Source organism: Hyla sarda, chromosome 6 (assembly GCF_029499605.1).
Source record: "Hyla sarda isolate aHylSar1 chromosome 6, aHylSar1.hap1, whole genome shotgun sequence".
Classification (NCBI taxonomy): Eukaryota; Metazoa; Chordata; class Amphibia; order Anura; family Hylidae; genus Hyla; species Hyla sarda.
In genome coordinates this window covers 166,925,756-166,949,316 of record NC_079194.1, presented here as the reverse complement: position 1 = coordinate 166,949,316, position 23,561 = coordinate 166,925,756, and the positions used below count along the sequence as shown (strand labels likewise).

Below are 23,561 nucleotides of genomic sequence, written 5' to 3'. Positions count from 1 at the left end.
ACAAAGTATTGGAATCAGAGCACCTGAGGCAATAAAATGATAAGAAAAATATTTTAAGGACCAACCACAAGTCCTTTTAGGTATTGACACGCTGTTCATTTCCTTCAATGGGTGCAGTATCTAATTACCTCAGTTTCTGAAGACTGTTCATTTGATATTTCAATGTCCGCTCAGACTGCACAAGTATAAAGTCCCATTCACATATGTGCTCATGATCACTGGTAGATGGCTTACATCTATTTTTCTACATAATCTATGAATACAAAGTTTTTCTGATGTGCCTTTTAACCTGTGCCAAATACTAAAGGTTCAACACAATAAAGACTCCAAAATGTATAGCTGTACCGCGTTACTGTTTGTAAGGGGACATGGGTGGTGTGAGTTATATTCCAGAGACACTCCATAATACATAGATAAAAGGATGATAGAAAGTGAGGGAATACTAAAAAAAATTAATGGTCCTCAAATGGTATATTCCACCAGTGATCTTAAACCATAGCTATAGCATTATATTCTGTTTTTGCTCAGGACCAAAGTACAGTGGTGCAGTGAGTTGCACTTTTTGTGTGATTTGCAATTTTGATATATGGAACATGATCACAGCCACAAACCATGGATGCATGTGGTGACTGCTATAGTGTGGTGTACCATGGTGTACTACTATGGTGAACAATGGCTCACTTTACAAACTTCCAGGACAATACTCCTACGCACAGAAGTTTATTATGTTTCTGGATAAAGAAATGACACAAATGTCAGATACTGCTGTCACATCCACCCCACTGGTACAAAACTTGCATGGTAATTTAAGAGTCAGAACAGCTTCTCATAATAAACAGTCCAAATAATTTACTATTTCAAAATGGGGTAATCGTTGCTGTCGTAACAGTGGGGCATGTTCAGTCCCTACAGCAACCAGAAATGGACACAATAGAATTAGAAAAAAAAAACAAAGCATCAGAATTAGGTCTCCCTCAGATAAGTATCATTGAATTCAGTGCTTCAAGTGCTCCAGATCCCGAGTCTGTGCCAAGGTGGCCTCAACTCAGTCTTCATCCTCATCCGAGTCCATCACTCTCCTTCTGTTAAACTAGAAGAAAAAGAAGCCGTTTTAATTAGCACAATGGCACTAAAGTCCAGTGTCCTGCATTAATTCACTTACAGTACCTGTCATGATCTTGATACATTTTTTATCCTCCCAGTTTACTATCCCAATCATGATAAAGTGCAGGGGGGGGGGGGGGGGGGGGGGTTATCTTGATATTGTGCTATATTTTCTGCTCAGTCAGGTCCACAGACTCAGAAGGGGCATTCCCCAGCCGGCACATAATCATCTGAAGCTCTGCAGGGGAGACCTCCCTCCCTCAGGGTACGTTCACACTAAAGAATGAGCTAAATTGCGTGTCGTAATTCTGTGGTCTGAACTCTACCTTTGGTGTAAATGGGTCTTCTGCAGACCTATTCACATTGCGGAATTTCAGCAGCGGCGAATTCTGCTACTGAAATAGATCTAAGAAAAGAATATACTGTACCTGTTCTATAGTGGTGGCACGGTCCTACTGCCAAAGGATTTCGTTGGCCGCTGCCAGATAGAATGTCCGCGAGCGAACATTCTGCTCAAAATACTCAATGTGAACATTACCTTCACTCTGGCATGCTGCTCTGAACACACCCTAGGGCAGTTGAGTGTGCCTAGGCCGCACACATCCCCTCCGCTCTGAACTCTAAACTCTACAGTGCTCAGATCTGCCCAGCAGTTGCAAAAGGAGCAGAAATATCCAGAACAATGTTTAGTACAATATATAGCACTATGCACTGAAGGAACTATGGGGGAGATTTATCAAAACCTGTGCAACAAATCAGATTGCTTCATTAATTTTGCAGAGGCCTTGTTAAAAGTTAAAGAAGCAATCTGATTGGCTGCTATGGGCAACTTTTCCTCTGGACAGGTTTTGATAAATCTCCCTCCCCCCCCCCCCCATAATTCTACAGCTGTGTTTGCCAACCAGGGTACCTCCAGCTGTTGCAAAACTACAACTTCCAGCCTTTGACAGTCCAGGTTTGCTGGGAGTTTTAGTTTTGCAACAGATGGAGGCACCCTGGTTAGGAAACCCTGCTCAAAGGGAAAGGGAGCTGAAATATACAACTCCATATACTGCGCTGAGCTGAGGTCCCACCTGCATTTCTGACTTTTTTCTCTGTCAGGCTGCTGCAACAGACAATCAGACCAGAATGAGGACCCCCTGGTAGCCAAACTTGTATGGGTTAACTCCTTAAGGATGCAGGACGTACCTGTACGCCCTGCTTACCCGCTCCCCTTCTATGACGCAGGCTCAGGTGCTGAGCGCGTGCCATAGCAGGGTGGTCCTGCTGGGACCTGTGTCTAATGCAGGACATCACTGATTGCAGCATCTTAAATAATCATTTAAAAAAACACGGCAGCTCAGTGGAGCTGATCAAGACCACCGTGGTGTCCCAATCCGCTAAGAGGATGGTGGGAGGGCGCTTACCTGCCTCCTCGCTGTACAATCAGTGATCTGATGCTCCAGCCAGCCATGGCAGGCTGAAGCAATTGAGAACTGATAACACTGATCAATGCTATGTTATGGAATAGCATTGAACAGTGTATGCAATCCAAGGATTGTATATAATAGTCCCCTATGAGGACTAAAATAGAGTAAAAAAAAAAAAAATGTTAATTAACCCCTTTCCTAATAAAAGTTTGAATCACCCCACTTTTCTCATTTAAGAAAAAAATGTGTGAACAAAAACAAAGCATGTGGTATCACTGAGTGCGTGAATATCCGAACTATAAAAGTATAACATCAATTAAACCGCACGGTCAATGGTGTATACATAAAAAAAGATACCAAAGGCCAGAACTGCATATTTTTGGACACTTTGTATAGCTTAAAAAAAATTGTATACAAAGCGATCAAAAAGTCCCATCAAAACAAATGGTACCGATAAAAACTACAGATCACGGCGCAAAAAATGAGCGCTCATAAAGCCCCTTATGGGGAAAAATAAAAAAGTTATAGGAGGTCAGAAGAGGACAATTTTAAACGTAGAAGCAAGGCAGGAAAAAGATCCTTAAGGCTAGGTTTCCACTTGGGTTTTTTTCTGGCAGTTTTTGGAATACTGCCACTGCAGTTTTTGAGCCAAAGTCAGAAGTGGATCCGTATGGGAGGAGAAGTCCAAGTCCTTCCTTTATATGTCCTATTCCTTTTGAATACACTTCTGGCTTTGGCTCAAAGACTGCAGTGGCAATATTCCAAAAACTGCCAGGAAAAAAAACCAAGTGGAAACCTAGCCTTAAAGGGGTATTCCAGGAAAAAACTATATATATATATCAACTGGCTCCAGAAAGTTAAACAGATTTGTAAATTACTTCTATTAAAAAATCTTAATCTTTTCAATACTTATTAGCTTCTGAAGTTAAGGTTGTTCTTTTCTGTCTAAATCCTCTCTGATGACACCTGTCTCGGGAAACACCCAGTTTAGAAGAGGTTTGCTATGGGAAGTTGCTTCTAAACTGGGCGGTTCCCGAGACAGGTGTCATCAGAGAGGATTTAGACAGAAAAGAACAACCTTAACTTCAGAAGCGCATGTACTGAAAGGATTAAGATTTTTTAATAGAAGTAATTTACAAATCTGTTCAACTTTCTGGAGCATGTTGATATATATAAAAAAAAAAGTTTTTCCTGGAATACCCCTTTAAATTGGCGCTGCTGACTAAGGTATGAAGGATAAGTCGAAGCCTGAGGTGATGCATAAGTCCTAAGCAGGACATTTTATTAATAGAAAATATAAAACGGACAGATGACGCTTTTTGGGAGGATCCCTCCCTTCCTCCGATCAGGGTCCCTTATGCATCACCTCAGGCTTCGCCTTATCCTTCATACCCGCGTCAGCGGTGCCAATTTAAAGGGTATTTTTCCTGCCTTGCTTCTACCTCCTACTCCAGGACGACTTTGTCTACTCCTGCAACCCTTTGGCTCAGCAGTGGCTCATACCCCCAGCACCCCAACTGTGTTTGTGGGTTACATGCGCTATTGATACTATCACAAGGTGAGCAGCCATCTATAAGCTCCGCGGGGTCGCCCCCCACTCACCACCCTCTTACCCCTGGGTAATACACGAGGCGCCGTCCGTCAGTCTCTTTTTCTCTTCACAGAATTTTAAACGTACTCTTTTACGTGCAAAAAGTGAAAATATTTTAACAGAAGTAAACCAAAATCAGACCTATATTAGTCAGGTATAATTTTAATTGTATGGACCTACTAAATAAATATCAGGTGTCATTTTTACCTAGAAGTGCACTACTTAGAAGCAGAAACCGCCAACATTTACATAGTGGCATTTTCTCGTCAATTTTGTCCCACAAATTTTTTTTTTGTTATGCCATAGATTTTGTGGTTAAATGACTGTTGTCATTACAAAGTACAATTGGTGAAGTCCTCCTATCCCGACCTGTAATATGTGTACCAGGTATTGAAATATCCCCAGACGTACGAAAATAATATGGGAACATACATTTCCCATTGATTTGCATGGGACTTTAAACAAAAACCCCGACCCTCACAAATGAGGGTAGTTAAGGGTTAAATTAACTATCCTATATTTTAAGTGGACATATAAGTAACATGTGACCAAGTATCAAAATATCTCCAGTTGTTTGGAAGTTATGCAGTAACATATATTTCGGGTGTTTCTTATAAATGGTATGTGGTGGGACAATGGGTGACTCCTAGGTAGATAGGGACGACCTTAGAGGGTCGACAGGATTTAGTAGTCACCTCTTATCTACTATAGGGCATATAGTCACCTAATAGGAGGTTCCTGAGCGGGACTGCCCTTTTTAGGGCGGCCACCCCGCCTAGGCTTTAGGGTTAAAGAACAGGGCAATTTAGGGACAGTGTAGATCCTTTAGGCCCACGCCTTGTTCCCGCCCCCCCCCCCCCCACTATAGGGACCCCCTTGGTTAGGGACTGTCCCACCTACTACCATTCACCCTGCTCAGTTTGGGCTATTGTGGAGATGGGGGGTGAATTATAACTATCCCCCCCCCCCCCCCCCCAGATCTACAATACCTTCCACTTTTACTCAGGACTGTACTTGTATACATACCCTGCCCTTGGTTTTAATACACCCCTTACTCATGACAGATTTAGGCGCCTCTCTCTACTGTATTAATGTTGCACTAAATGCACAATGTTGACAGCTACATTTACATAAAAGTAACTTTATCTCAGATGAATTGTCGCAACTTATTCCCTCTCAAAAAACTGGGGTTGGTTGCGACAATTTAGTAATGTATTAATAATCTCAGTGCCCATGAATGTAGAAATTGATGCTCGGCTAAACGGCCTATAAGCCCTAACTTTAAAATCGTCATAATCCGGAACGGAGGCTTCAGAATGAATGCCACTGTATATCCTTATTGGACACGCCCCCTCTGTTCAGCGCGTCACAGAGAACGGGCGCAGTGGCGCGCATATAACCTCCGGCCCCTGCCGGAAGTGACGACAGACGCCGACAGTTCACACACCGGAGTGAACAGAGCTGGACGGAGCCAGCTCCCTGCGCCACAGCAGGTTGTCGCGCCCGCCCCGCAAACCAGGGATCCGTGAGTAAACTTTGGATCAATGATGATACGTGATCCAGACTTTCTCCTGCAGGGCGCAACCTTGAATAGTGTATTTTTGCTTTTCTTACAGGTGGACCAACGGATAGAGTCCTGGCTTATAATACAGGGACAGAGTCTTGTTATTTATATATACCTGCTGCTTTTCCCTACAGGATTTATAGTGATATGAGAATATTGTTATTGCAGATGGATGACCTGTTTCCTACGCCAAGGACCTCTTTAATACTTCCTTTGATTTGATATACCGATTGTATATACATAATACCTGTCAATCTGACTTATCTTCTCTGTACATATTATATGCCTCCCTGAGGACGCCATATAAATTTATGGCAGAAACGCGTCGGTGGTATAATATAATAGTGGTATGATATGCTGCTAACTTTGGTAACTTATAGTTACTAAGTAGCTGTGGCACAGTTTGAGCGTCTCCTCCGATCCTGGAAGGTTACTGCTCCTGAGGGTCTACATCTATTCTATTTTTTTAATGGTGTTGGAATCAAACACAGTTTTTTTGGGTGACTTTTAAATGACCCAAATAAAAATTAATTTTTATGCACTACCCTGAACACTTATACTTTTTCTGTTCTTTTGACAGTAACATATATTTCCCATAAACTTGTATGGTACTTTAAACAAAAACCCCGCCCCTGGCAAATGGGGGTGAGTAAGGGTTAAATCACCTATCCTATGTTTGTTGTTGACATATGTAACATGTGTGCCAAGTTTCATGTTAATATCTTTAGCGGTTTGGACATGATGCTGGAAGATACACACACACATTGAGTTATTTAATATATATATTAAATAACTCAATGTGTGTATGTGTGTGTATGTATGTATGTATGTATGTATGTATGTATGTGTGTATGTTCCAGCATCACGTCCAAACCGCTAAAGATATTAACATGAAACTTGGCACACATGTTACTTATATGTCAACAACAAACATTAAATATATATTAAAGGAGATGAGCAGCATAACACTTATGTCCGCCTGTGCACGGACTGCAAAAACAAATAATAAACATTAACTCACTTTCCTACGTTCCCCCGTTGCTCCGGTATCGGTGTCCCGTTCCTCTGGTGCTGCTGGGCTCCCTGCTTCTTAAAGGACAACTGCAGTGCAATATACAATTATCCCCTATCTTGTAGATAGGGGATAAGTGTTTCATCGCGGGGGGGTCCGACCGCTGGGACCCCCCTCTATCTCCCTAACGGGGCACCGCCATTAGCGCTTATGGTGATGTAGCGTTTGCCCGTCTCCTCCCCATCCCCATACAGTTCTATGGGGGAGACGGGGATGCACGAACGCTGCCTCTCCCATAGAGATGTATGGAGGAGGCGTGCCAGCTGCAATGTCATGCTGCGGCTGGCACGCCCCCTGCACGGGACAGCCGTGGCCCCGTACAGGAGATCACAGGGGATCGCAGCGGTCGGACCCCCCGCGATCAAACACTTATCCCCTATCCTGTGGATACGGGATAAGTGTTAATCACGCTGCAGATGTCCTTTAAGCTTAGAACGTCACACAGCAGTCAGCGTATTGCCGGCCGCAGCAATGTCCCGCCTTGGCAGGTGAAAGGCTGAGCGCACTGTCATGTAAGGAGCCGACCCGAGCTCAGTCTATCCCGGCCGAGGTGAGACATTGCTGCTGCGATACGCTGACTGCTGTGTGATGTTCCAAGGCTAAGAAGCAGGGAGCCCAGCAGCACCAGAGGAATGGGACAACGATCCCGGGGGAACATAGGAAAGCGAGTTAAAGGGGTTCTCCGGTGCTTACACATCTTTTCCCCTATCCAAAGGATATGGGATAAGATGCCTGATTGTGGGAGTCCCGCCGCTGGGGACCCCCGGGATCATGCACGCGGCACCCCGTTTGTAATCAGTCCCCGGAGCGTGTTCGCTCCGGGACTGATTACAGGCGACCACCAGGCAGGCGGCGTGTGACATCATGCCTCCGCCCCGTGTGATGTCACTCTCCGCCCCCCAATGCAAGCCTACGGGAGGGGGCGTGATAGCTGTCACGCCCCCTCCCGTAGGCTTGCATTGAGGGGCGGAGCGTGACGTCACATGGGGGCAGAGGCGTGACGTCACACGCCACTGGCCCGGTGGTTGCCTGTAATCAGTCCCGGAGAGAACACGCTCTGGGGACTGATTACAAATGGGGTGCCGCGTGCATGATCCCGGGGGTCCCCAGCGGCGGGACTCCCACAATCGGGCATCTTATCCCCTATCCTTTGGATAGGGGAAAAGATGTGTAAGCACCGGAGAACCCCTTTAAAGTTTGTTTTATTTGCTTTTGCAGCCTGGGCACAGGGGGACATAAGTGTTATGCTGCATATCTCCTTTAAATTTCATTGATGGTGACAGGTACCGTTTAATCTATTAAACATTATGCCTTATAGTCTAGTTGTCCGGGCATGCTGGGAGTTGTAGTTTTGCAAAAGCTGGAGGCACCCTGGTTGGGAAATGCTGGCTTAGGCTATAACACAGACAGTGCGAGTGCTCCATCTTTATTGTGGCTAACAGGTCGGGCACATCAGGTATAGGTATGAGTAATAGCCCATAGCAACCATTCTCTGCTTAGTTTTCATTTCTTAAATTGCTCTGGTAAAAGGAAATCTGAGCTGTGTTTAGTTGCTACAGGAAATAAGAGGTTTTTTTATGGACCATTCACAGACCATTATCATAACACAAATACCTTAGATTTGTGTAATTGTGTATTACAGATTGATAAGATACTGAGCCAGATTAATCAAAAGAAAACCAAACACATTTATCTGCCTCGGGCCTATAGGAACGGAGCATCTCCCCAACATTCGCTGCACACAACATATCAGTTTTGGCCTATGTTTTTATTAAAATACATAACTGCACTGCTAACACTACAGTATATCTGTAACCTAGAAGGTGGAGCATCAGAGGGGCCTAACTCAAATGTAGGACCCCATTCCTAAGTAATGGCTGAGCTGATATAAAGTTATGTAAACTATAAAAAGGCAGAAATGGAGCTAAAGCTTTTATTTCCCCATCAAAACAATTACACTACTGCCCCCTTGTGGTAAACTATAAATGCTGTATGGAAAAATACACAAGCAAATTATGGTTTCCGAAAAGCTTGCCTATAAAATATTATCTCTTTACCTCTCGCTGTACAGCACTGGGAGGTAGTGGTTTTAGGAAGAGACATCTGCACTGGGAGCTGTAACATACAGACGGGCACAGGCTAAAATAGCCAAGATCAGGGAACTCCTGGAGTTACAGAAGCAATGCAGCTTGGGATGCCACACTGTTTACGAAACTTCCACTAACCCCTTAAGGATACAGGCCATTTTGGTCTTAAAGCGCAACGGTCACGAATTTGTACCCCCATAAACTAATCACAGGGTAACAAAGTTCTTTAGAAAAAGTGTACGATTCACATTAAGTTAGGTCATAAATTGTCCAACTTTTGATGTTTTAAATGAAAACTGTCAGCTTGCTCCCCCCACACTAACCAGTGGTACTGGCTGTTAGTGCAGGGGACGCTGATCAGTTTGATGCTTACCGTGCCCGGATCCGCCGCGCTGTTCAGCCAAAATCTTCTATTTTCGGTTTATGCTAATGAGGTGCTAACTGGCATCGGCCAGGCTAACTGGCACTCTGACGTCAGCGTTTCGGGCCGCAACGCCGCCCAGCTCATCAATATTCCTCCCCTCCCTCTTCATTACAGAGTGGGGAGAAGAGGGAGAGGCGGAGGGAGGAGGAATATTGACGAGCTGGGTGGTACTGTGGCCAGAAACGCTGACGTCAGAGTGCCAGTTAACGCCGCCTGTGCCAGTTAGCACCTTTATAATTAGCATATAGGGAAAAAAGAAGATATCAGCCGAACCCGTGGATCCAAGCACAGTAGGCATCAAACTGACCAGCGTCCCACGCATCAGCCAGTACCACTGGTTAGTGGGGGAGGGGAGCAAGCTGACAGTTTTCCTTTAGCCACTGCATATTAAAAACCTAGCTGCTCAGAAATGGTTTTGACTTCACTCCCAAAAGCTTGTCCCTACAAAATACTGTGTTAGTCCAATAAAAAAGAAAACATATTACAAGATTCTGCAGCATTCTATGTTTTTGCATCTGCATTACTGGACTAATACGGCTGCTCCGAACTACTGTAGTGGGAATGCAAACTCTTACCTTCACCGTCATTTTCTTTTCTGTCTGTTGACTCACTTTTTCTAAAATCTCTATTAGTCCTTGTTCAGAAAGCTGAGGAAAACAATAGGTGTCTGTTACCTAGCAGCCATCACAGAGTACATCAGTGTTTCCCAACCAGTGTGCCTCCAGCTGTTGCAAAACTACAACTCCCAGCATGCCCGGACAGCCAACGGCTGTCCGGGCATGCTGGGAGTTGTAGTTTTGCAACAGCTGGAGGCACACTGGTTGGGAAACACTGGAGTAAATAAACACCCCCTCACCACCACTAGTATACTGCCGTTAAGAGGAATACAATAAGAATACCTCTGAAAACACATAATAATTGGTATTCATATGTTACTATGCACATTGGCATAATTTACAGTATATCCATACCAGATCTACAGAAATAACCTGCTTGTTTAGGATTTCCATGAGATAAAGAAAACACTAAAAGACAACTGAGAAAGTTGAAGTGAAACCAGCTAAAAAGTAGATAATATATTAAGATTATGATAGATTAAATGATTAGTTTGTGTACCTTGAGAGTTGTAGTCCATTGGATGGTGGGATTCCAAGGTAAACAAACTAAAATCATTTTATTTCAATGGTTTGTACTATTACTGGATAAGCAGAGATTCCATTTAATGGGTGTGAAATTATGGAGGGATAACATGAAGGAACAAACCCACCTTGCCACCCAGTTGCCCAAATCTTGCCATTTGTATAAGGTAATTTTCCACAGCTTTGGCTTTTTCGGGTTTCACTAACGCCAAGTTATTCACTGAGTAAGAGAAAAGTCATTACAATATGGGATCCGACTTATTAACATAAGAACAATCACATTAGCAGAACTTGTGACCAGAAGGAAAACGAGTACAGCCTAAAACTAAAGGGGCTGCTCAGGATTAAAGGTACAGATCTAATTTACTTGTCATACTCTTCTCTGTTAACCCCCCTTAAGGACCAGGCCAATTTTATTTTTGCGTTTTCGTTTTTTCCTCCTCGCCTTCTAAAATCCATAACTCCTTTATATTTTCATCTACAGACCCATATAAGGGCTTGTTTTTTTGTGTGCCCAATTGTACTTTGTAATGAAACCTCTCATTTTCCATAAAATGTATGACCAACCCAAAAAAGAAAAAAAAATTTTAGGGAGGAAATTTAAATGAAAACCACAATTTTGCACATTTTGGAGGGTTTTGTTTTCACACTATACAATTTACGGTAAAAATGACACGTGTTCTTCATTCTGTGGGTCAATACGATTAAAATGATACTCATGGCTAGATACTTTTATATTTTTGTACCGCTTTAAAAAAATCTTAAATTTCTTTGTACAATATCAGTAATCTAAAAGTTGCCCTATTTTGACCACCTATAACGTTTTCAATTTTCCATATACAGGGCAGTATGAGGGCTCATTTTTTCCGCGGGCATCTGAACTTTTTATCGATACCAAATTTGCTTATATAAAACTTTTATATCATTTTTTATTATTATTATTTTTTTTAATAAAATGTGACAAAAAAGCTGCATTTTTGGACATAATTTTTTACGTTTACGCCATTCACTGTAAGGGATCATTAATATTATATTTTGATAGTTCAGACATTTACACACACACCAATACCAAATATGTTTATATAAAAAAAAAATGTATGCTCTTTGGGGGTAAAATGGGAAAAACGCACAATTTTCATTGTTATTGGGGTAGGGGATTTTTCACTCTTTTTTCACATTTTTCAAATTATTATTATAATTTATTTTTTTTACACTTTTAATGTCCCCATAGGGACTATCTTAAGCAAACATTTGATTGCTAATACTCTTCAGTGCTATGCATAAGTCATAGCACTGATCAGTATTATCGGTTATCTTCTGCTCTGGTCTGCTCTATCTCAGACCAGAGCAGGAGATAGCCGGAGCCAGGTGAGGGGACCTCCATCCACCATTACAGATGATCGGATCGCCACAGCAGCGCTGCGGGCGATCCGATCATCTATTTTAAACTGCACATTGCCGCAGATGCCGTATTCTGTACTGATCACGGCATCTGAGGGGTTGATGGCGGACATCCACGCGATCGCGGATATCAGCCATTACCGCCAGGTCCCCGTCTGCTGATAGCAGTCGGAACCTGCCGTGTATGACGCGAGCACCACTCCGATGCTAGCGGTCATACACAGGACGTAAATGTATGTCCTGGTGCGCAGAGTGCCGCCAAACCAGGATGTACATTTATGTCCGTGGTCGTTAAGGGGTTAATACATATTGGTCCTGTGTAGACTTTAAGTAGAGCAACATTTATTTTTTTCTAAACAGTGCCAATTAACTGGCCTTACACTTGGACACCATGGGGAGATTTATCAAAACCTGTGCAGAAGGAAAGATGACCAGTTGCCCATAGCAACCAATCAGATCTCTTCTTTCACTTTTAAAAAGGCCTCTGAACAATTGAAGAAGCGATCTGATTGGTTGCTATGGGCAACTGGTCATGTTTTCCTCTGCACAGGTTTTGATAAATCTTCCCCCATGCTCTTACAGTGCTGTAGAATATGAGTTGTACATCTGTCAGGCGGCCGGACACCCAAAAGAAAAGGCAGAAACGAGGATTTTGTGTTACTTGTAAAATCCTTTCCTTATTGCACTATTTCCCAACCAGGGTGCCTCTAGCTGTCTGGGTATGCTGGGAGTTGTAGTTTGGCAACAGCTGGAGGCACCCTGTTTGGAAATCACTGCCGTATTGAGTTCATTAGAGACAATGACGACTGAAGTTATAGCTGCTGTCACTGAGCTACTCAGTTTACACACAAGCAGCAGGAGCAAAAAGGAAAAGTCAAAAGAAGGCGAGCTGTAAATCTAGAACAAAAATCGTAATGGGTAAGAATACAAAACCAGCAGTAGATGGGTGCTGCCATCTAACTGAACTCAACAAGTTAAGGATTTTACAGGTGACATGGCTTGTCAGTGCTGTGCTCCCTTGTAAATCAGCCACTGTTGAGTAACTAATTAATTTTTTTTTTTTTTTTTGTCTTTTCTGACCTTTCATGGTATAAAACATAAAAAAATACATAAATATAAAACTATAAATACAAAAAACACCACTTAGCATCAGTGAATATCCCAGTAGTCAGACCCTGATTAATAGACATTGATGGAATATCTATCAGTGTTATTGATGGAGAAAAGGTGTTAAAGCTCAGTTTCATACTCACATCTGGCCCGGGCAGCCTGGCTCAGAACCTGAGATAAGATGCTATTCCTCATGTCCTCCTCCCTGTAATAAGAGCAGCAATATAAAGGGACAGCCAATAGTGTCAGGAAGGTACAGTTTATTTAGGCTCTGTTAGGCCCATTTCACACTATGACTCCCGTCATCAACTCCCGGCTGGAAGTCAATGGGATTTTTTGACCATCCTGCAGCACCAGTTACGTCCCGATATTATTAACGGACGTTATTTTAGATGGCACAAAAGACGGTGGATGCAGTCATATCTGTCCCGTCAAAAATAACGGTGGAATAACAGCTGCTAAAATTTTAGCATTGAAGCCTATGGGTGACGGATGTTCACAGTTGACATCCGATAGTGCCCGTTATTTTAACATCAGTTATGATCCATTATTTGTACTGCACATGCTCAGAACATGGAAATAACACAACTCACATAAAATAACGGACTAGAACAGCTGGAACATGTCCATTGTTTTGACAGAATTACCAATAAAATACCAGACATTTGTCATCCGTTATGTTCAGTTATTTTGTCTATTTTTTCATGACCTCTTTCAGCAGAAAAACGGCTGTTAAAATGCAGGAACATGGCGGCAGTGTGAGAGAAGCCTTAGTCTAGGAATACATTTTCCTAATCTCAGGTTACACAGAGGTGGAGGACTCTCCTTCTCCACTTTGCCCTCTATCAACCTGAGGATATGTTCACACGGCGGACTTTCTGCAATTCCACTGATTTCCGTTCAGCAAAGCTTGCTAAACAATTGTGGCATTCTAGCGAAACTGCGGTGGAATTCTGTTATCAAAACACTGAATTCTGTTGAAATTCAAGCCCCTTTGAATTCAAAAAGGGGGATTCCAACTAGCCTTCTATTTTCCCAGAATGCGGAAAGCAGAATTTCCATGGTGGAATGCCTTCCATAGAAATTCTGCTGTGTCAATGGGACTACAGGATCGCTGTCTAATCAATTTTCAGTAAATTACGGCGGAAATAACGCTGTGTAAACATCCCCTGAAGAGAAAACTCCTATTTTGACATCAGAATATGGGACTAGTGGGGAATGTGAACCCAGTTCTCCCTCTACCAATTTCCTAACCCAGTGTTTCCCAACCAGGGTGCCTCCAGCTGTTGCAAAACTACAACTCCCAGCATGCCCAGACAGCCAAAGGCTGTCTGGGCATGCTGGAAGTTGTAGTTTTGCAACAGCTGGAGGCACCCTGGTTGGGAAACACTGTCCTTACCTGAAGGAGCCACACTGCTATAAAGCACATTTAACCAGTTCTAACATGCCTAACACTGGCAATCTGTAATATGTGTCCAATTTAACCCTGGGTGTGGAGATGTAACTGCAGGGTCTGTGGTACAGGGGATGACTGATTAACTGTTTATCACAGCCACAGCGCCAACAATACACAGGCAATGGATCCATAAGCAGCCAACTTTGGACACTGTTGGCCGTGTTGGGTTTGTACAGCTCAACCCCAATCATAACAATGGAAGTTGAGCTGCAATAACCCAGCATGGAGTTTCATGCATCCAGCTCCATCTCTTATATATGTATATGTGGGCACTGTGGCTCAGACAGGTTAAAACAAAAAATGTCTAGGAAAACACCTTTAAGGCAGGCGCTTGAGTCAAGTTATATCAGAATATAACAACTTTCTGTCTTCATGCCATTACCCTCTTATCTAGTGAGCCTATAGGGCCATAAGCCAAGTCTGAAATCCTACACTTGGAATACCCAAAACCAAGGGGCAGGCTGCTCCTAGGGTCACCTGGCTACTGATGTTGGCTGCAGTAGCCCGAAGGCTCTCACATACAATGTTACCTTTGTTTGGCCTCTTGCTGAGCCTGCTCACCCCCGCCATCCTGGAGACAGACAGAAGAAACTTGTAAGGAACAGAACTGCATCAAGACTTAGGACATAAAACATAATAGTCATATGAAGTGCCATTTCTTAGTGCCATTTAGTAGGTCTATCACTATATAGTCTAAGAACCATTAGTAGGATGCAAAATAACTTTAGATTCCTGTGGTCCGAGGCTAAATGCATACAGGATTGTGGGGGGCAGAGACTACATTAATCTCAAGTGTCTGAATGTCCATGGAATGAGAGCTGAGGTGCAGACCATGCCACTGTATATATAGAGAAGCGTTTCCAAACCAGGGTGCCTCCAGCTGTTGCTAAACTACAACTCCCAGCATGCCCGGACAGCCAAAGGCTGTCCGGGCATGCTAGGAGTGTTAGCTTTGCAACAGCTGGAGGCACCCTGGTTGGGAAACACTCATATAGGGGGTGCAGAGCTGGGTAGGAGTCAATCAGGATGGTATATCTTGAGGGGGCAATCCCCCCTCCCCCACTTGCCATGCTTTTGTGGATTTGGATGCGTGCTTTGGGTCGTTGTCGCGCAGAAAGGTAAACCTCCTCTTCAGCTTTCTAACAGACACCTAAAGGTTTTGTGCCAAAATTGCCTGGTACAGTATTTGGAACTGTTCATAATTCCCTTTGACACTAAGGCCCTGGTTCAAGCTGAAGAATACCACCCCAAATCATAATGCTGCCACCACAATGCTTCACTGTGGGTATGCGGTGTTGTTTTTGAAGCAAACGTACCTTTTGGAATTATGGCCAAAAAGTTAAACCTTTGTTTCATCAGACCGTAACACATTTTCCCAGGTGCTTTTAGGGGACTTTGTTTCTGCAAAATGTAAGAAAAGGCTTCTGTCCTGCTAATCTACCCTGTATCCCATTTATATGAAGAATACAGGAGATTATTGTCATTGTTGCCATAGCATAGCATGGATCATTGTAATCTGTGCTCGATTGCTCCAGCCTGGATCTCAGGCTTGGAGCAATAGAGCGACGATCGGGTAGCGAGGAGCAAGGTAAGGCGCCTCCCGCTGTCCTCTCAGCTGTTCGGTACGATGCGATTTCACCACAGCGGTCCCGAACAGCTCCACTAAGCTAACCAGCAGTATTTTCTCCCGATTTAGACGTCGCAATCAACTTTGATCGCGGCGGCTAAAGGGTTAATACAGGACATCAGCCCAATCGGCGATGTCCGCTATTAGCGGTGGGTCCTGGTTGCCGATATTAGGGATCAACCGATTAACGAGTTCGGCCGATAATCACGATTTTGGGCATTATCGGTATCGGCAATTACCTTGCCAATAAGCCGATAATGCCCCGCCCCCCGCAAAAGCCACTGCAGTTCATGGATTTAAAGTGCCCGCTTTAAATCAATGATCTGCAGCGGTGTCCCAAGGGGATAAATAGCCGATAACTTAAACTGGAATATCGGTATAAGTTATCGGCTATCGGCCCTAACCTCCACCGATTATCGGTATCGGCCCTAAAAAAACGATATCGGTCGATCCCTAGCTGATAGCAACCGGGACCCAGCCGGTATGAAGCGTGCTCCGCTCCTGAGCGCGCTTCATGTAACGGGAGCTGGCCACGGACGTAAATCTACATCTGTGGTCATTAAAGGGTTAAGGTGGCAGTAGGTCTCTTGGAAGCCTCCCTGACTAGTTTTCTTATTGTCTTTTTGGAGGGACGTTTAGTTCTGACTATATTCTCCAGTCTTCACTGTGTTCCATGGTATATCTGATGTTTGGTAATTCTTTTGTACACTTCTCCTGACTTTTTACAATGAGATCCCTGTGATGTATGGGAAGCTCTCTGCGGACCATGGCTTTTCCTCTGAGATCCAACTTAGCAAATGTCAGGGAAATCCTACTAGAACAGCTGAATGTTGTATGATTTGTGATAAGTCACTTTATAATGTTGTCAGGTGTGGAATAAATTCTATTTAACATGAGTTTGAATGTAACTGGTTAATTCTGTACCTCAGTTATGAGAGGGTGTGCATACTTATACAACCAGGTTATAGTACTGTATATACACACACACACATACATTAGGGCAGGGTTTCTGAACCAGGGTGCCTCCAGGTGTTGCACAACCACAACTCCCAGCATGCAAGTTTTGCAACACCTGAAGGCACCCTGGTTGGGAAACACTGTATTAGGGTGATGTCAGAGTATACATATGTGGGGTGCAGGGGGGGTTCATGCAGTAACACATGTTTTGCTATACACGTGTTTATTCCCTTTGTGTGTATTGGAACTAAACCAAAAAAGGAGGAAAAAAAGCAAATTGGACATAATGTCACACCAAACTCCAAAAATGGGCTGGACAAAATTATTGGCACCCTTTCAAAATTGTGGAAAAATATGATTGTTTCAAGCATGTGATGCTCCTTTAAACCCTTAAAGGGGTACTCCGCCCCTAGACATCTTATCCCCTATCCAAAGGATAGGGGATAAGATGTCAGATTGTCGCGGTCCCGCTGCTGGGGACCCCTGGGATCCCCGCTGTGGCACCGCGCTATCATTATAGCACAGAGTGAGTTCACTCTGCACGTAATGACGGGCGATACAGGGGCCGGAGCAGCGTGACATCATGGCGCCGCCCCTCGTGACATCACGGCCCGTCCTCTTAATGCAAGTCTATGGGAGGGGGCGTGACGACCGCCACGCCCCCTCCCATAGACTTGTCTTGAAAGGGGCGGGCCGTGACATCACGAGGGATGGAGCCGTGACGTAACGATGCTCCGGCCCCTGTACCGCCCGTCATTACGTGCAGAGTGAACTCGCTCTGTGCTGTAATGATAGCGCGTTGCCGCAGCGGGGATCCCAGGGGTCCCCAGCAGCGGGACCGAGGCGATCTGACATCTTATCCCCTATCCTTTGGATAGGGGATAAGATGTCTAGGGGCGGAATACCCCTTTAAAGGGGTATTCCAGGAAAAAAAATTTTTATATATCAACTGGCTCCAGAAAGTTTAACAGATTTGTAAATTATTTCTATTAAAAAATCTTAATCGTTTCATTAATTATCAGCTGCTGAAGTTGAGTTGTTGATTTCTGTCTGGCAACAGTGCTCTCTGCTGACATCTCTGCTTGTCTCGGGAACTGCATAGAGTAGAAGAGGTTTGCTATGGGGATTTGCTTCTAAACTACATGTGTCATCAGAGAGCACTTAGACAGAAAAGAACAACTCAACTTCAGCAGCTCATAAGTACTGAAAGGATTAAGAATTTTTTATAGAAGTAATTTACAAATCTGTTTAACTTTCTGGAGCCAGTTCATATATATATCCTTAAGGACCAGGCCAATTTTATTTTGGTGTTTTCGTTTTTTCCTCCTCGCCTTCTAAAATCTTTTATATTTCCATCTACAGACCCATATAAGGGCTTGTTTTTTGCGTGACCAATTGTACTTTGTAATTAAGCCTCTCATTTTACCATAAAATGTACAGCGAACCCAAAACAATATTTTTTAATGGAGGAAATTTTAATGAAATACACAATTTTTCACATTTTGGAGGGTTTTGTTTTCACACTGTCCACTTTACGTTAGAAATGACATGTGTTCTTTATTCTGTGGGTCAATACAATAAAAATGATACCCATGGCTAGATACTTTTTTATTTTTGTACCGCTTAAAATTATTTTGCATATATAAAAATTTTTGCATATATAAAACTTATAAATCATTTATAAATTTTTGGGGAATAAAATGTGACAAAAAAAAGCTGCATTTTTGGCCTTTTTTACGTTTACGCCGTTCACTGTACGGGAATTTACGCACGCAGCAATACCATATATGTTTATGGGAAAAACTGACAATTTTCATTTTTATTGGAGGAGGGGATTTTTCACTTTTTTTTTTTAAACACTTTATGTCCCCATAGGGCCCTATCTATAGCAATCATTTGATTGCTAATACTGTTCAGTGCTATGCATGGGACATGGCACTGATCAGTATTATCGGCTATCTTCTGCTCTGGTCTGCTCGATCTCTGACCAGACCAGGAGACGCCGGGAGACGGACGGAGGCAGGTGAGGGGTCCTCTGTCCGCCATTAGAGATGATAGGATTGCCGCAGCAGCACTGTGGGCAATCCGATAATCTATTTTAACATGTGCACTGTCGCAGATGCCGTGATCTATACTGATCACGGCATCTGAGGGGTTAATGTGGACATCACGGATGTCTGCCATTACCGGCGGGTCCCCGGGTGCTGATAGCAGATGAAACCTGCCTTTTATGATACCAGCACCGCTCCAATGCTCGCGGTCATACACAGAACGTAAATGTACGTCCTGAGGCAGGAAGTACCGCAAAGCCAGAACGTACATTTACGTGCATGGTCGTTAAGGGGTTAAACCCACCTGGGGCAAGTGACAGGTGTGGGCAATATAAAAATAACACCTGAAAGCAGATAAAAAGGAGAGAAGTCCACTTAGTCTTTGCATTGTGTGCCTGTGTGTGCCACTCTAAGCATGGACAACAGAAAGAGAAGAGAACTGTCTGAGCACTCGTGAAACAAAATTGTGGAAAAATATCAATACAAGTCCATCTCCAGAGATCTAGATTTGCCTTTGTCCACAGTGCACAACATTATCAAGAAGTTTGCAACCCATGGCACTGTAGCTAATCTCCCTGGGTGTGGACGGAAGAGAAAAATTGATGAAAGGTGCAAACGCAGGATAGTCCGGATGGTGGATAAGCAGCCCCAAACAAGTTCCAAAGATATTCAAGCTGTCCTGCAGGCTCAGGGAGCATCAGTGTCAGTGCGAACTTTCCGTCGACATTTAACCCCTTACCGACCAAGGACGTAAATGGTGCTGCGGTACTTAGCGCACAGGGACATATATTTATGTCCTGTACATGACCACGAGCATCGGAGCGATGCTCGGATCATGCGCGGCTGGTCCCGGCTGCTGTTCGCAGCCAGGGACCCGCCACCAATGGTCGACATCCGCGATCGCGCGGATGTATGCCATTAACCCCTCAGATGCCATGATCAATACAGATCACGGCATCTGCGGCAGTGCGGTCAGAAATATGGATGATTCGATCATCCAGAACTGCGCACGGAGGTCCCCTCACCTGCCTCCGCCGCCTTCCATGGGTCTTCTGCTCTGGTCTGAGATCGAGCAGACCAGAGCAGAAGATGACCGACAACACTGATCAGTGCTATGGCCTATGCATAGCACTGAACAGTATTAGCAATCAAAGGACTGCTATAAATAAAATAAAAATAAAGATCAAATAAAAATTAATTAATGCACATATTTGGTATCACCGCGTGCGTAAATGTCCAAACGATGAATGGCGTGCTTTTTTGTCACATTTTATAAAAAAAATTAAGAGTGATTTCATTATGCAGGACAACTGGTCACACAAAAAACAAGCCCTCATACTAGTCTGTGGATGAAAATATAAAAGTTAAGATTTTTAGAAAACGAGGGGGAAAAATTGCAAAAATAAAGTTGTCCTTGTCCTTAAGGGGTTAAATGAAATGAAACGCTATGGCAGGAGAACCAGGAGGACCCTACTGCTGACACAAAAAAGCCAGACCACATTTTGCCAATATGAACTTGAGTGAGCCAAAATCCTTCTGGGAAAATGTCTTGTGGACAGATGGGACCAAGATAGAGCTTTTTGGTAAAGCACATCATTCTACTGTTTACCAAAACGGAATGAGGCCTACAAAGAAAAGAACACAGTACCTACAGTGAAATATGGTGGAAGTTCAATAATGTTTTGGGGTTGTTTTGCTGCCTCTTGCACTGGGTGCCTTGAATGTGTACATGGCATCAAGAAATCTGAGGATTACCAACGGATTTTTGGTCGCACTGTACAGCTCAGTGTCAGAAAGCTGGGTTTGCGTCCGAGATCTTGGGTCAGGACAATGACCCCAAACATACGTCAAAAAGCACCCAGAAATGGATGGCAACAAAGCGCAGGAGAGTTCTGAAGTGGCCAACAATGAGTCCAGATCTAAATCCCATTGAACTCCTGTGGAGAGATCTTAAAATTGCTGTTGGGAAAAGGCGCCCTACCAATAAGAGACCTGGAGCAGTTTGCAAAGGTAGAGTGGTCCAACATTCCGGCTGAGAGGTCTAAGAAGCTTATTGATGGTTGTAGGAAGCCACTGATATCAGTTATTTTTTTCCAAAGGGTGTGCAACCAAATATTAAGTTTAGGGTGCCAATAATTTTGTCCAGCACATTTTTGGAGTTTGGTGTAACATTATGTCCAATTTGCTTTTTTTACCTTTCTTTTTTGGTTTAGTTCCAATACACACAAAGGGAATAAACATATGTATAGCAAAACATGTGTTACTGCAATCCTTTTCAGTGAGAAATACTTAAAGGGGTATTCCAGGCAAAAACTTTTTTTTATATAACCACTGGCTCCGGAAAGTTAAACAGATTTGTAAATTACTTCTATTAAAAAATCATAATCCTTCCAATAGTTATTAGCTTCTGATGTTTTCTGTCTAACTGCTCAATGATGATGTCATGTCCCGGGAGCTGTGCATGATGGGAAAATATACCCATAGGAGCTGGACAGCTCCCGGGACGTGAGTAATCAGAAAGCAGTTAGACAGAAAACAGCAACTCAACTTCAGAAGCTAATATCTATTGGAAGGATTAAGATTTTTTAATAGAAGTAATTTACAAATCTGTTTAACTTTCCAGAGCCAGTTGATATATAAAGAAAAGTTTTTGCCTGGAATACCCCTTAAATTTTCTTGAAAAATTTTAGGGGTGCCAACATTTACGGCCATGACTATGTGTAATGTAATAAATATTATATATATATATATATATATATATATATATATATATATTATATATACACACACACATACATACAGAGGGAGCAGGGCTTGGTGTATATAGAGGAAGGTGATGCAGCTGTGGGGGGCACGGTGGGTACATACAGTGAATGAATGTGTGTATATATATATATATATATATATATATATATATATATATATATATATATATACACACACACACACACACAAATACATACATACAGTGGTCCCTCAACATACGATGGTAATTCGTTCCAAACGACCCATCGTTTGTAGAAACCATCGTATGTTGAGGGATTCGTGCAATGTAAAAAGTGCATTTAATACTCACCTGTCCCCGCCGCTCCAGACCGCGTCCTCACCGCTCCCAATGCTGTCCCAGGGGCTCCCGATGCTGTCCCGCTGCTCTGGTGTCTTCTTCGGGATCCTCCGGTGTCTTCCGCATCTTCTCCAGGGTCCGGGCCTCGCTTTCTGGTGACGTTATTACACACGGCGTGCGTAGCGATGTAATAACGATGCCGGAAAGCGAGGCCCGGACCCCGGAGAAGATGCGGAAGACACCGGAGGATCGTGAAGTGGACCCGGAGCAGCGGGGTTAGGTAAGTGAACCTGTCCGGGATGCTTAAACTGCTATCCGACAGCAGCTTAAGCATTTTGCGCTGTCGGATAGCAGTTAATGCGATGGCCCCGACATATAAAAGCACCGTATGTCGATTTGATCATATGCCGGGGCCATCGCATGTCAGGGGGTTACTGTATATAGGGGTCAAGTATTTTCCTCAGGGAGAGGAACACCGCTTCCGGTGTAAAACGGAAATTCAAAAAGGCAATTAGCACTCTGCAGGCTTTCTGGGTAAGAAGTATGCAAAGTAACTCATCATACCACCTTCTCAGGTAGCGTGCCCTAAGATCAGCTCTGGCTCCAGTTACAAAGTCTCAGAAGCTGATTGGGATTTATGCCAGGCCAGAATTCTCCCCAGAAGGGAAGAGCTGAGGTAAGTGCTCTCTATTGCCCAAAGTGCAAGAAAAAGAGCAAACGTGTCACACTAAAAACGTGCACAAAGAATGCGGTCTATCGCTAAGCCCTTCTCCAATAGGAGAGAGGCCCCCCAACAAACCTACCCTTCACCTCCGGGCCAAAAAGCACCTGCAAGGATCCAGTTTCGATTCCCCTTTTCGCCGAAGCTACTAAGGGGCCGCAAAAGCACCTGGCTCCAACCTAGGCGTTAACATAGGTATCAGCCGAGGAGCCGTATACTGATGGCATCTTGACCAAAGCCAAGATGGCCAGGGGTTGCAGGGAGGCGAGGAACCGAATGGCCACACACACCTCCCCTAGACTGCCAGGAGGGACATCGCATCCTGACAAATCCTATGTACAAAACACGCAAATTGGCGCAATGACATACAAAAATAATAAATAAGTGAATGAGTGCAGATATACTGCCCGGTCATCCGGCCGGATCTATAAAAATGTCCCTGATCCTAGCCAGAAGGCCGGGATGCCAAGGTTGAGTGCCAAAGGTGAAGAGTATGGTGCAGTGCGTTATAACACCCAGTGAGTTTCAGCACCTCAGGGTCACCACTCCCCAAGGCACAAAAGTAGTTTGGCTCTACACCCCCCATCATCATGGCGAGACCTGAAGGAAACCGGTCACATCAGGGAAGCCGTTGAGCTGGTCCTCTGGCATCAGCCCCTGAACGCCCCGGTACACCTGCTCCTCCATGCAGCATCCATCCTACATCAATGGCAAAGACCAAACCACTGATAAGAACAGATACTACACTTGATCTTAGCCAAAAGGCCAAGAAGCGAAGGTGGTG

The 23,561-nt window shown here is 43.8% G+C and overlaps 1 protein-coding gene and 1 non-coding gene across 2 annotated transcripts in view; both read right to left on the bottom strand.

Moving 5' to 3' along the window:
- Nucleotides 1-704: 704 nt before the first annotated feature.
- The window catches only part of PDCD5 (programmed cell death 5), a 41,775-nt gene continuing 18,918 nt past the window's right edge, over nucleotides 705-23,561 (bottom strand). Inside the window, exons 2-6 of the mRNA XM_056525723.1 lie at nucleotides 14,888-14,928; nucleotides 13,045-13,106; nucleotides 10,519-10,610; nucleotides 9,827-9,898; nucleotides 705-1,090 (exon numbers count right to left, since the gene is read on the bottom strand). Coding sequence (XP_056381698.1) covers nucleotides 1,046-1,090; nucleotides 9,827-9,898; nucleotides 10,519-10,610; nucleotides 13,045-13,106; nucleotides 14,888-14,928 — 312 coding nt within the window. The 3' untranslated portion in view covers nucleotides 705-1,045. The remainder of the gene's footprint in view (nucleotides 1,091-9,826; nucleotides 9,899-10,518; nucleotides 10,611-13,044; nucleotides 13,107-14,887; nucleotides 14,929-23,561) is intronic.
- On the bottom strand, nucleotides 23,362-23,554 carry LOC130277883 (U2 spliceosomal RNA). Its single transcript, XR_008845623.1, has one exon. It is a non-coding gene; the product is annotated as a U2 spliceosomal RNA (small nuclear RNA).